Source organism: Atractosteus spatula, chromosome 8, assembly GCF_055471065.1.
Source record: "Atractosteus spatula isolate fAtrSpa1 chromosome 8, fAtrSpa1.hap1, whole genome shotgun sequence".
In the NCBI taxonomy this organism is placed as follows: Eukaryota; Metazoa; Chordata; class Actinopteri; order Semionotiformes; family Lepisosteidae; genus Atractosteus; species Atractosteus spatula.
Genome location: NC_142713.1, coordinates 57,326,700 through 57,341,575, shown reverse-complemented (window position 1 = coordinate 57,341,575; position 14,876 = coordinate 57,326,700). Strand labels below are relative to the sequence as shown.

General features: G+C 39.3%; 1 protein-coding gene across 1 annotated transcript in view; it reads left to right on the top strand.

Moving 5' to 3' along the window:
* The first annotated feature begins 560 nt into the window (after window positions 1-560).
* The window catches only part of LOC148829896 (uncharacterized), a 54,977-nt gene continuing 40,661 nt past the window's right edge, over window positions 561-14,876 (top strand). The window contains exons 1-4 of the mRNA XM_088923884.1: window positions 561-707; window positions 6,548-6,714; window positions 8,869-9,042; window positions 14,706-14,796. Coding sequence (XP_088780010.1) covers window positions 561-707; window positions 6,548-6,714; window positions 8,869-9,042; window positions 14,706-14,796 — 579 coding nt within the window. The remainder of the gene's footprint in view (window positions 708-6,547; window positions 6,715-8,868; window positions 9,043-14,705; window positions 14,797-14,876) is intronic.

Genomic DNA, 14,876 nt, shown 5'->3' with positions numbered 1-14,876 from the left:
GGCTGTGCGTCATTTGAGATAGAGCTTCTCCATCTCTAATAGGCAATAATTAAAGATGCAGTTTATACATGTTATTTGATATTATGTGTTAGTGTGGATACAGTAATTCTTCAGTGTTGAGCAGAGCAGCAGTTGAGGAATACTTGTGACTTTACAACATCCTATATTGCCATACTAATGGTTATTACATACGTGCATCTTCTATCAGAGACTCAGCAGAGATGAAGAATCACTCCGTAGAGATTAAGAATCGCTTTCTTTTATTCATCTGACAATGATACTATGTCTATTGACTCCCCTGCATTGAGGGAACTAACTGCAGCAAAAAAAGTGTTTCAAACAGAGCATTGTTTCAATACATCTTGGTAATGGTGATGTGCAATCTCTGATGACTCAGGCAGATGGGCTTCTGTTAGTCATGAGATGTTGGGAGCGACTTTTATTCATGGTATCTCCAGTGGTGCTTTATAAGTAAAATTTTAAAAAAAGATAAGTTCATCTTCTCCTAACGTGCAAAGAGGAGGCAATGGAGGATTGTGTTTTGTTTGTTTGGCAGGAGAATGCCTCGTGCAAAGTCTGGTGTGGAGGGAGTGGCTGTGGCACGAGAAACCGGCCCCCAGTGTGAAGAGACCCAGCTGCAAGAGCTTAGTCACCACTTTAGTGACCTGATGAGAGATGTGCAGTCTATGAGAGATCAGCTGGCAGAGGTACATGCCTTGAAAGCTTTTGCAAATGAAGGCAAAATCAAAATTAGAGCACTTCCACAGAATTATTTATTTTCCACTAATGCATTCAATAGCCAGCTTTCAAACATCCTGTATTCACTTCAGAAATTTTCAAATTTGCAAGCCGCATGTGCTCGGTAGACTGGTTTTTATACCAGACAGAAAGGTCATCTATCCTCAGTAATAACAAAAATAACAGCCACAGAAAAAAAAACTAATCCACCTGCAGAAATGTTTTTTTTTCCCAAAGAAACCTTCCTTCCTGATTTTATCTAGCTGAGGTTTTCTATCTACAGTTACAGTATAAATAATCGTTCTCGTTCATAACAAAATTATCATGGATTTGTGCCACTTCTTGATATCTGGCTCAATAATGTAAATAAATATTAGTGATACTTGATGTAAATGTTTAATGGCTTGTAGCATTAATTAATAATTCAGTGAACATATAGAGAGAATGTCAGATCCCAGTTTGCTTTACCTACATCACCCACCAGTGAATGAGCAGCACCCGGGTGGGTGGGTGGGTGACACACTGTTGCTTTCTGCACCAGCGGCCTCACTGCACTGAAGAGTGTATGAAGATAAAGAAGTGAAAAATTAGTTTGTTGACTTAGTTAAGGGTAACCTTTATCTGGGCCAGGAGTGGTGTTTAGCCAGTACACCAGGTTAACACCCCTGGTTTTCTGAACAGTTCCCTGGGATCTTTTCAGATAAAAACGACCTCAATGCCTTATTCGAAAGACAGCAGCAGGGGTGTCCCCTGTCATCATAATGGGACATAAGTTTGGAAATTCTTGGTCAAGAGGGAAGAGTGCCACCTACTGGTCTACCAGCAACCCAGGCACAGTCTTGATGTGCCTTGAGGACTGATGAGATCTGATCGTGTTGCTTCAACCAAGCTCTTCTCTGTCCATCTGTGGGTTGTGCGGTGGCTCTGTGGCTAAGGATCTGTGCCTGTGGCTGGAAGGTTGCTGGTTCGTATCCCGCGGCTGGCAGAGGAAACCTACTCCGTTGGGCCCCTGAGCAAGGCCCTTAACCCCAGCTCCTCCAGAGGTGCTGTATAAATGGCTGACCCTGTGCTCTGAACCCCAAGCTTCTCTCCCTGTCTGTGTGTCTCATGGAGAGCAAGCTGGGGTATGTGAAAAGACAAATTCCTAATGCAAGAAATTGTATATGCCCAATAAAGTGATCTTAGCTTATCTTCATTGTACTATAGCAGTAATACTTCGCCACTATCCAAGATCTGAGAAGATCAGGCTGAAGGGAGGTGATGCTGATTTCATGTATGTCTATGTATGTAGTTTGCCTTGTAGATGGCCAGTTTCTCTTAATATTCTCCAAGTAAAAGAACCAATGAAGGATGAAATTCAGAACAGCCCAACATTTCTTTCAGCTATTATGCAATGACATACTGACTACACAATAACAATAGTGTATTCACTCGAAGATTGCTGTCCAGATTATGGATAATGGATAAGATTCTCAACTGTGCGATTATGTTCATGTCTAATCCTTATAAACAACGAAGCAATTCAAAATGCGAAAATAATCATAATAGTCCAGGGCGACCAGATTTGATGTATGTGGTTTAAAACAATAGTTTACCATTCTGCACCCAGGGCAGAATGATTCGTACTTAATCCACAGACCAGATTTATTAAAGTGGCTGGTAGCTGATGAAACCAGGGCTGGAGTCCAGGAAAGGGTGAGTGAGCAGGGGTATTGAACTGTAACCTGGTCTGCCTTCAGACTCAGTGCCGCACATGTGGTACATCTGGACAAAAGCTTTATCGACAGATAGGTTTGTCTTTGCGAGTCTTCTTTTTTCTCAAAAATAAACTTTCATACTCATTTATGTCACTCAGATGCATGTATTTGCTGACTGCCCACAGAGGTAGCAACATGTAAGAGTACTTAAAATCCCCAAGGCTGGACAGCAGATGTCTGCTTGATAGGCATTTATTCTGAGACAAATTGAAAACCTGCTCGGAATTCATAGTCCTCTTTAAGACAACAGCAAGCTGGGATAGTATCGTGCGGATCATTTATGCAATTCAATAATAATCTGTTCCCTGTGGTACACTTGAGAGAGTTCTTTTCCAGAATAATACACGCTGACGTCAAATTAAATAGAAATCCATCCTTTCCAGTAATTATGCGAAAAAAGTTTCCCCTCATGTCCTCCTCACCCATTGCAAGGGCATTAAACTCTAACTTACAAGATGCCAATATTTTATTTGGTGCAGGATTGGAGAAAGTTTGTAATAACATTATTATACAGTATAAATCGTCACAATTAATTAGCCTGTCCATGATCAAATGCTTGAGCTTTAATTCAGTCTTCCAGCCAAAAGGATTAGCTTTTGAATTTTAAGTATTCATTTTCATTCATCTTGTCATGTATTACATACTCTTATAAAAGAATATACAAACTGCAGAATGTTTCAAAATACACGTCTGTTGTGAAGGCGGAATCTAGGATGACATGGAATGAATGGTACTCAGCAAACTCTTTAATTACTGTTTCACGTCCTATAATTTGATTTTGGAGAATTTAAATTCCCACAAATGTGGGAATAAATAGGGCTTCCTACTGTATATCTTCTATCCCTAAGTAATATTACCACATTCTTACATATTGCAAATTACCTCCTTGGCACTATTAACTGGACACTCCTAAAATATGCACCCCCAACTTATTCTATAAAATATTCAGTACATTTGTTTTTAAATAATAATTCATAATATGTTTATATGTTAATACTTTAAATACATATAATATGATTACAGTCTGTGATTGAAACTTTTGTTTTTCTAATTAAAGGTAAAATTCTCTATTGCTTTCTAATTAATATGCTAACCTAATTATTATTCAATTACTTTGTCATTCAGGTTAAATAAGAAAGACAATGGCAACAATTATGAATTTCATTTTTTAGTACATTGAAATCAATGATAATGCAGTTTGAATTTGTTTTCGCACAAGTGTTATTGGAACATTTGTTATAAGTAATCTTTAGTTTAAACTACAGTATAACCAAAAAGCTTTAGATTAGAATTTTAGAATTTAGTGGAGAGAATCCTATTCACACTGCTGTTCAAACATCTTGGACTTTTTGCATGTCCACTACTCTTTTCAGTGTTTTTCTTTCTTTGTGTAGATGCTGTATATTCTATGGCAACAGCATAAAATAATTCAATGGCGATCTTTCCCTGAAATAGATCTATACTGTATGTAGCAGCATAAAAATCTGTTTTATGGTCGTGTAGAGAGGAAACGTGATGTTAATGGCAAGGAACTCCTGATAATAAGCTAATTAGATCTGATATTAAATGTTGTATACAACACTTCAAATGGCCTGTTCATGCACAGTTTAACTGAAGCTGCTGCAACAGAGTTTTTGAAGGTGCTGATCAATGTGAATTAAAGGTTGCTGATAAGCTTGGTTTCTTCTCACCCAGATTAATCTGGATGAATAGAAGTCCACATTGTTATACAAGTAGAAAATACTAGTGGATGTTCTTAGTAAACTGTTGGTGCTAAAAACATACATTATAACTCCTGATTGTGTCTTGAACACTTCCCACGCTGTATTTTGTCAGTAAAGTGGCAAAACTGAGGTCTTGGTCACCACTAGTTATCCAAGACACTTGCCATTCTGAACCCATACTGTGAAATATTGGTTACCGTCTGTTCTGTGATGGAAGAAGGGAGCTTGATCATGAGTTACAACTGTGTATTTTTTTCTATTAACATAATGATATTTTGCAATATTCAAAAACACACAGCCTTATCTTACCGTATTTTGCATCTTTTAGTCACATTACAAATGTATTATTTGTCTTTTTCCCAGGAAAAGAAAATCACATATGTTTTTCCATTACATTTGATGTATTTATGTGCAGTATATCGGTATATAATAAGGCACACTAGAGCATCTTCTCTCCTTCAAGGTTGGGAGGGAGCTGGAGCCTATCCCTGCAAGCAGTGGGTACAGGGTACAAGCCAATCCATCATAGGGCACACACAGACACACACCCACTGGCCATTTTGCCCGGAAGCTATTTAACCTACCAGTATGTTTTTTCACGATGGGGGGAAACCAGAGAATCCACCAAAAACCCAGGCGGACATGAGGAGAACATACAAACTCCACACAGACAGCATCCCAGCTCCAGCATTGAACACAGTGTCCCAGAGCTGCAAGGCCACTGCTCCACTGTGTTGCTGGTGCTAGCAAATGATAGATTTGAGTCTCATTGTCAGTATTCAGTAAGAGCATTTTATTGCCTATTGAGAAGAACATACAGACAGAGGAAAAGGCAATCGGAGGCCTTCTCGTCCACCTTAACATAATATAATGATCTTTGCCATATCATCTGATAATATGTCCATCTTGCAAACTGCCCAGCCAAGCCATTGAAGTGGAAATGACCTGGAAATTGTTCAAAAAGTAGACTGGAATAAATCCTTGGATCGATAAGCCATTAGCCAGCAGGTCAGCAAGACAGTCCCAATGGCCTCCTGCTGTTTGTAACTTTCCCCACGGTCTTACGTTCTGCAAGAAAGGATCTGAGTTGACAAAATCCTCAAAGGCCCCAGGGACGTCAAGCCGCTGGACCTCCTCAGAGCCAACAGTAAAACATGACACCGGGGATAGAAAATGAAACAAAGCAGAAATTAAAATAAAAATGAAAGGGGGGGGGGGGGCTGCTTTACACAAGGGGTTGTGGGAGTCTGGAACAAAGTGCCAGGCCAGTTGTCACGACTCGTCCCTTCTCCCGTAAGCGCCCTGGCATTCCCACGCGTACTAAACTCCACACACGCTCATCCAGGGACTAATTATCCAACCACGTCTCTCTCTCTTCAATATTTAAACCCTCTTCACTGGCTTACCTGCGCTCACTATTGAGAAGTCTTCAATTTCTCTTGTGCGCTCTAAGACTCTCGACCTGACTCCTTGATTGCTCCACCTGGTTCTCCTACTTTCGACTTCGCTCCTGCCTAACGATTGGGAGTATTGGATTTACTTTTGCTCGAACTCCCTTCCTCACGGCCTCGCACAGGGGTCCAACAACTCACCTCTTTCAGAAATCCTGACACCAGTACTTTGGCATCTCTCAAGATCATCAGCTCAATTAACTACTAGCAAACCAAAAGAGCTCCATGGGCTTTTTGCATCATTTGTTATATTCTTATATCATAATATAATATATTAAAATGTTATCTAGGGCCCAGAAACTGTACCTAATTCTTGAGAAATATCCTGTTTAAGGACCATATTCTGAGATTCCCACTTGTGAGGTGTTATTGAGCTCTGGTAGTCAGCAAACCTCCGGTTTTAAGTAGGAGCCATTCCACAGAGTTAGTAGAGGGGCAAGGTACTACAGCAGTTCAGTTGTGAAAAATCTCAGGCTGCTGGAGGTAGCACCTCACAGCAAAGACTGACGCATGTAATGTACCTTTTCTCTGTAAGTTTCCTATTTACGCTTTGATTATGCAGTATCTGCCAATCTCTATCATAGCTGTTTCAGCACAAAAACACATTGGGGAAAACAGGAAATTAAATCTCTTTACCTTGGAGGCAGCTGGAAGAGACTCAGTGGTAAAATGGTAGAGGAATAATCACCAGAGGAAAAAATCAAATTTAGACTATACCTCAAGGTAAATAGTGCCATCTGTTCATTGTGGAATACAGCTTATGCATTATCTTGTGCTATCTCATTTATCTTTTGGCTGCATTCTCTATAAAATATTAGGGCTTCCCTAACACCTGGATATTGAAAATGTAAATGAAACGATTCTTTTCTGTTGTTAGTTTGGGCCCTGTCTTTTGCTAACTCAAATCCGGAGATTAGAGGAGAAGATTCTCGCCACCCAGAACATGTCCGTTGCACAGATCCAGTCTCTTCTTGGGAAGCTGCAGGTGCAAGGCGTGGGAGCAGAGGAGAAGAACGATGAAGTGGCTCTTGACTTCAAGCAGAGGTACGAAAACCCAGCGCTCACGTTCCAGCTCCCTAACCCTGGCTCAGTTTATGCTGTAACATGTCCCACCAGCGCTTGGGAAATTATCTTTCAAGCAACTTTCAAAATTACTTGACTTTGAATTAGAATGTAATCTTAGCATCTGCGCCTGTGGCTGGAAGGTGGCCGGTTCGTATCCCGCAGCTGGCAGAGGAATCCTACTCCGTTGGGCCCCTGAGCAAGGCCCTTAACCCCAGCTGCTCCAGGGGTGCCGTATAAATGGCTGACCCTGCGCTCTGACCCCAAGCTTCTCTCTCCCCTTCTATGTGCCTGTGTGTCTCATGGAGAGCAAGCTGGGGTATGCGAAAAGACAAATTCCTAATGCAAGAAATTGTATATGGCTAATAAAGTGATCTTATCTTATCTTATAAGTGATATGGTATGTTGTATGTGATCCATCATTACAGAGATAGAATTCACTTCAGTTCTCTACCTTTTGGCTTGAGGTAGAAGTGTTGCTCACATTTGCATTCAACTCCTCTAACTATGGGCTAATCAGCCATTAAACTGAATTGACAACTTTGATCTAGTGCTAATGGAAGCAGCAGCACTGCAAGATATAAAAACCATTGGGCAGACATCCTTTGAATTAGTACTCTTTGACAATCAATTCAATGTCTTACTGCCGCTCCTATGCACTGTTTCCACTTTCAGCTGAAATCCTTGATCTGAGAAGATGAGGTCTGGGGCAGCTATCCACAGAATGATTTACAGTAGATCTATTTTGTTTAGGAGTTTTTTTTTTATTAATGAAGTGATGCATGTTTCTGTGCATTTCGATTTTAATAAAAAGATGTGATACTAAGAATAACGTGACGCATACTCAGTTCTCCAGCACTGTTCCCTCTAAGCTGTGCGCGTGTGTGTGCACACACAGGTTAGGAAATCAGCGCACATAGGAAATTGAACTGCGCACAAAAAATTTAATTCCAAAAAAAGATGATAATAATAAAACAAACACGGTCGTCACTTGAAAAATGCTAAATTGACCACATGAGACTGGCTATGAGAGGCCCAACTTGGCTGTGTGCATTATTAGTGCTACTTGATAATCAATATCTATGCTCTCGTGGTCTTGTACCTCACTGCTCATGCTCACTCGACTCTCAGTCTCTATGATTGGGTTTGTTGAATTGCTGTCCCAGTCTTTCTGATCTATGCTTCTATGAGAATGACTATATTAACAAAAAATAATTTCAGGCTTACAATTTTACATGCACTCAATTTAGTATGCACAAGTTTTTGTCACGGGGGAAAAATCTGCACAATTTGAAATTTTTGCACACGCAGGCCATTAAAAATTAAAGGGAACATTCTTCACAAGTGTGGTCATTGTCGGCCTAGTTGCACAAAACATCTTGATGTATTAAATATGGCACTCGTGGTCATTCCTTATGCTTTGTGTCTTGCAAGCCGACTGTGAAAGCATAAGAAAAGTCAGAGATGAAAGGACTCTGTTTGATTTAGCTAATAAATCAGAGGATCTTATATAACCATTTAATGAAAGGAAACAGGGTGTTAGCTATGATAATATGGTTGGCTGACTTGTTCCAGATTCCCACAATCCTTTGTGTGAAGAAGTACCTTTGTTTTCAGGTCTAAATGCATTTCCCCATGGATCCCACTGGATTTTGTTTCAGTGATGAAGTGGTCAAGAAGACCATAGGGTTGACTTTGTCAATGATCTTGAGGATTCCGGAAACTTTAATCATGCCTCATGCTGCACTGTAGATAAACACAATTAAAAAGAAGACAAGAAACCAATTTCAAGACATATTTGTAGTTTGAGTTGCCTTTGTTTACTAGCTTCAATAATGTGATAACAGTGTGGTGCTTATTTGTATTTGTATCTGCTGGACATCGTTCTTGGCACAATGTCCAATTTCCACAATGGACATTTAAAATAAAATAAACACTTCGGCCTTATATCATATTGACACAAACAGAACCTAGAACTAAAGAAATTGTAAGAGTGTGTATTGGAAATATCTTCTCAGATATTTCAATTCAGCGTGAATTATGTGAAGACAGCATTGTGTTTGATTTTGCGCATTCGTGTTTTCCCTGCTTCGCCCTTATCACTGTCCGCCTCTTCCTCCCCTTGTCTGCACACAGAGTGAAAGAGCTGAACAGCCTCCTCTTTGCGAAGGAATTAGAAATGAGGACTCTGCGGCTGCTGCTGGCTCAGAAGGACAAGGAGATTGAGATCAGGAATGCTTTGACTCACCCTTCAAGGACAGAGGTGGACAGAGAGGAATGTCTCTTGCTTCTGCAGGAGGCACAGGAGAGGTGAAGAGTGATTACATACACCTCTTTTGTTTCTACGACTTAATCAAGATTAAAAAAAAAAGTTTTCATGGCTCTGATGGCAAACCGGATTAACGGGCTGCATTAAAAAAATCTGAGGACTATACTCATCAGATTTTCTGAACTCATTTATCATTTATGTCTTAATATATAATCCTTTGCATTTTACATGTGCCCATATGCATTACTGCAGAACCCTAAATGCAGAATGTCTGATCTTTTTTAGTAAAAGAAATCTGCAAAGGCTTGAAGACCAAATTAAATATTTGCGCTTTTGTAGCTGTGGGTAGGAAGACTGGGGGTGTAAATCAGCACTTCTGTGGCACATTTACTTGGATGGGAAGATGGGTCTGGTGATTCATAGACTAATCAATAGCAGCTACCCTCTCCTTCAGCAATATCATTTTGTGTTCTAAAGCATCTTGCTCTTCGGAAATTTGAAATCGAAGGCAGAGATGGCATATTATGAAAGCCTCATCAAAATGGCATTGTGTTATGAAAAAGTTGCGGATAAACTTTCGATCCCTCACATTTAATTCAATGGGTTATTATATTTCTATAGTTTATTTATTCCAATAATTCAGAGCAGCCCACGTTTTAAAGCAAATTGACTTTCTAGTCATTCATACTCATTTGTGCTTTATGATCCAGATATTTAATGGAGATAATCTGTCACACATACAAAGGAAAATCTTTCATCCAGTTTGGGAATATAAAATAGCATACCGAATGTGTTTATGTGTGTTCTAATAAGTAATTGAAAATAAACTATGTGCATGATAAGAAATGTTACTGCACTTGAGCTGCCTCATACGTGACTAGATTGCATAACTGCCCATGGCCTGTGAAAGCAGAGTGTTAGTATTGGGATATAAAACATATCAAAACTCCTGGTTTGAATAGTTGCAGATGCGATGGCTGTATTTGCCAGAATGGAAGGATGATAATCACTGTTGTTAAAACGGAAACAATTAATTCTGCAATTAATAAAGAATGATTGCTCTGGCTTTATTGTCAGAGAGCACTGAACATCACTTGCAATTACACATGTCACTCTGTTCTCCAAAAGTGGTTGCAAATTAATAACCAGTAACCATCAGGTAGCAAGCTTGAAAAGGACAACTATTTATTTAAATCAATTTCCAAACTAAAACACACAATGTCTATGACTGTTGTGCCCTGACATTTGTAAATCTGGGAGTACCAGGGTCCTGTGTATTACAGACATAAGAAAACAAAACTCTGTCCTGCAAAGTGAGGTGTAAATACCTTTTAGGGAAATAGGGAACAACCATCCATTTTCTTCCAATTCAGGGTCGCTGGGGAGCTGGGGGCTGTCTCAGCAGGCAGTGGGTGCAAGGCAGGGAACACCCTGGACAGGATGCTTGTCTATCGCAGGGCAGACTCTGTTAAATAAGCTCTATGATGTATTGAAAGCCCATGGGCCTACCGAAATGTCACGGAACATGATTCTTATGAATTAAAGAGTCTACTCAGGGTAAAACAGATGCTAAGTGATTGAGAACCTCTTTTTTTCCCCATTTTTTTTTCCCCAATTTTTTTTCCTTGGTGGATATCAGAAATAGGAAATCGGTATTTCCAAATAAATTCACTGATCCATGCAGGAATCCCAGAGTCAGTTCCTTCAAAGCTCATATTACCTGGCAGGTCTGTTACCTGGTCTATAAAGTACTGCAGGTGCCCTCTCATGGTGCTGTCTCTTCCCCTCTTCCTGTCTGCTCTCCTGTATTCTGTCCTTGTTTTTATTTGATCTTTTTATCCAATCTTCTCTATTGATCTTTTAAGGCTTAATGATTTAACTGTAATTGGTTTAGTCTTAGTGAAAGATTTTTACAGTTCAGCTATGTTTGACTCTTTCAAGGACAGGTTAAGAGCAGTGACAGCTATACAAACATTCCCAATGGCACCTATTGTCTTCCTTAAAGAATGGGGTACTGTGATGTGAAATGCAAACATTTTGACACCTCTGCTGTATAATAATTGTCCTAAATTTTGTGTTGTAAACAATGGCCTATTGTGTTTTAAACCAATAGGCCACAGGAGTCTTCTTAGTCTTATACTCAACAGCAGGTCTTTGGTGCTGTATAGCCACCCACTCCAAATACAGCTGTTACACCAGTCATTTCAGAGATCTACATGATCTCCAGTGATTTATGTGTCTGCGTCCAGCACCATCAAACACAACACTGGGTCGAACCTTAAAGTAACCTCGAACGTTGGCAGGATTTAGCCCAATAACTATTCACTACAGTGCAACAACACAACAAAGCTCCACTACCTTCTACTCACTCTTCATGCTTAAACAGTGCTAACATGTTACACCTCTCAGAACATTTTCTGAAAGCATATTTATTTACAGCAGGGTGGGGCACCTCTGGGGCCCCTGGGCCGCTGTCCAGCAGGTTTTATAAAGTAATAGTAAAGTCTATATTATAGCACACAGAGGCTAATCAGGCTAGAGTTCATCCTGGTTTCTGTAGCATTAAGTGGACTAGAGAGCAGATGACTCCCCCCTGGATATGGCTACCCCATTTACACAGCTTTGTGGACTGGAGCTACTGGGGTACAGTACCTTGATCAAGGTACAACAACACTGTCTGCAGCACGTACTTACAGGACATGAGTCCAGGGGCTAACCGCTACACCTGGCCACCTAGCCCCCTTCCTAGAGTTCACGTCTCAAGCTTCTTAAGAACAAGGAATCGCTTCATCTTCTTCAATTGAGCACATAATGGGTTCAATTAAGTAATTAAAAGCTCAGGGTACAAAAAGGACAGAACTCCTCACAACTGGAGTTGTGCCCACCTAATTTATAGCATAAATGCATTTTTGATGGCCTGTTACTATTATGTACCAGTCCAGGCTTTTAAAAAACACATGAAACAAAGAAATTTGCAATCACAAACACTGGGCATTCTGCCTATTTTGCTCCAAAACTCTTACAATACCCTTCATATCGCATTTCTTTTAGAAAGACAGACTGACAATGAAGTAAGGTCCCTGCCTACTGAGACATGAAGGGTCAACAAAATAATTGTACAACATTTCCATTACATTCAAGTGGTGAGGACATTTACTGTTAATAAATTATATCCATTTAGCATATCTGAATTCTTCCTAGGATAGGCTCCAGCTGCCCCAGAATCCTGGATCGGATATAGCTTTCAGGAAGTATTTCCAAGTACTTTAAAATTACAACCTAAATTTACAGTTCAGAAGCTCTGTTATGTCGTCTGGAAAAACATGAAAACTGAGTTAGATCACGCATGAATTAATGAATCTTTTGTGTTCTCCGCACTCTCTAGAGTTCCTACAGTTGTGGATTCGAGTTGGCATGTACGTTGTAAATCATGGCAAAATAATTTAATTCTGGTGAACGGTGGCAATATTACCAAAATAAAATAAATACAACTAAATTAACGAAGAAATTAAAGTGCAAAAGAAAACAAAAAAACTTTTAAAAGTTTAAAATTGCTGGCAGGCATTAGCCCAAGACCCTACAGTTATCATTTGGTAAGTTAGTTGTTTATTCTTGTTAATAATTTGGCTTCTTCTATTTGGGGAAACAGTAAATATACTCTAATGCTGTTGCTTCCCTCACCTCAGAGCTGTACTGTATATAGTCACAGGCCCAGGGAAAAAAAGCTCATTAGTATGTGAATTTGATGGATTTCTTTACACAGTAAACCCATATGGAGAAGTTAATGTTTGCATGGGCAAAGCAAAATCCACTTCCCAAACAACATACTTGTATCTAGAATGCTCTATTCAAACCCACCTTGACAATGTGCATTGAAACTCTTCTACTGCCATTCAGTCCTTTCACAATGGAGTGTTCAAAATGTGATGATTGCGTATTATGTAGACAGAATAGACCAAGCGGTGAACTCATTAACACTGAACAAGAAAGCAATGAAGTGTTTATTTATATAACATGAACGGTTCGTTTCACGGACCTCTGAGGCACATAAACAACATAGAGAGACTGTAAGCCTTTTTGGTACAGTATATGTTGTTTTTAAACAAATTTATAGCACAGCTCTTTTGAAGGAACTTAATGCTGTGTGATAAGAAATATCTTATTCTACAGTAAATTGGAAAAGTGTAAATTACAAAATTACAAAAAAGAGGTTTGTCAGTCCACCATAGACTCTAACAAGTATCATTATTTATGCATTTTTTAATTTTACAAAGGAGCAAAATATTCTTGTGTAGTGTTGGTTCAGCAGAGTGCCATGTCTTAATTTTAAAGCCTTAATAGTTCTTTCTCATTCACACCATGACTACACACTTTCAAATCCTAGGTGCTGGAAATGCAGATTGTATTTGAATTTTTTTCTTATTTCTCTTGTTAAAAGCATTGTCCAGAATTAAAATGGATCTCAGTGATTAGCATGAAATGTTTTGAATGCTTCTCTGTTTCTCCTGACAACTTGGTGACATCACGACATGATGATTCTGTCTAATGGGCTATCTAATGAGCTGTATGCCGACAGCCAAAATTTCTCAAGTGTTGACACAGGGCACTCAATTGTGCATAATGAATGTGCTCTTATCTGCATAGATTTTGCTGCTGAAGAGAAATAATCTTGCCCGACAAGCATAACCAATTGATATTCTTTAAAATATGTAATTGGTAACGCTAGATGATTTATCAAACAGATCTGATTCATTAATTTGTATTATAAAGCTGTGGTAGTTTTTAGCCACAAAAGTTCAGTTTAATTTCAGATTGATTGGATTTTGTACGGTTATTTTTTTTATTAGGTATAACCCCCCTAGTTTTTCTTGATTTCTTTACCAGTGGTGTTATACAGTCTAAAAAGGCCACCTACTCTATTGGCAATGCACTTTCTTGTAGCTGACCACAGCATTTTATGCCAGCACATGTACTATATGGGGTGCACAAACTGTTCTATGAATTGAAAAGAAATAATGTTGCTGTGGGCGGCAAGGTGATACAGTGTTTAGCAGTGCTGTCTCACAGCACCGGGGCCCTGGATGAACCCTCTATCCATGGCCATTATCCATAAAGGGACAATGCTGTTATTGTAATCTGCAGAGGATATTTGTTGTTGTGAGAGAATCTTTGCTGATATTCTGATTTGTCATCATATGAGCATTTACCACGATTGATGCGTAAACAATGTGTCTCAGTAATCGATGGTTATTAGGTTAGAGCTTCTTAGCATGGAAGGCACTTGAAAGTCTACACTGTTATACCTAATTACAAGTGATTGATTGATTGATTGATTGATTTTACTGACCTTTGGATTCTGGAATTAACCTTATGAGCATCTCAGCAGACAATACAATAGACAGAAAGAAGCTCTCCTCATAGCAGAAGCAGGCAAGACCTAAACTCATCTTCTCATCGCCAAAACAACAACTGCTGACAATCACATGTGATGAAACCATGTGTGCACTTTAATGTTGGCAGTTTATACCATCTTATTAAAAAACAATCTATTGAAAGAAATTGATAAATCCTTCTTATCAGTCTATTATCAGGTGAGCAGCAAGACAGATCCAATTCTGGAGAACAGATTTGCAGGTGGTGGTATTAGTGGATTAGAAAACATTCCCTGTTTATAAATTTAAGTATTTTCTTCTGTGTTTTCTAGGTATGAAGAAGAACATTATCGACGACTACAGCTGGAAGAAGACCTGCAGCACCTCAGACTCATACTAGAGGAGCAGAAAAGTCTTTCTCAGGTTAGCCTGAAGGTCGTTTCTCTCTCACATTATTCTGCTTACAATATCTTTTTAAATGCTCTGAATTATTTCACCATGTA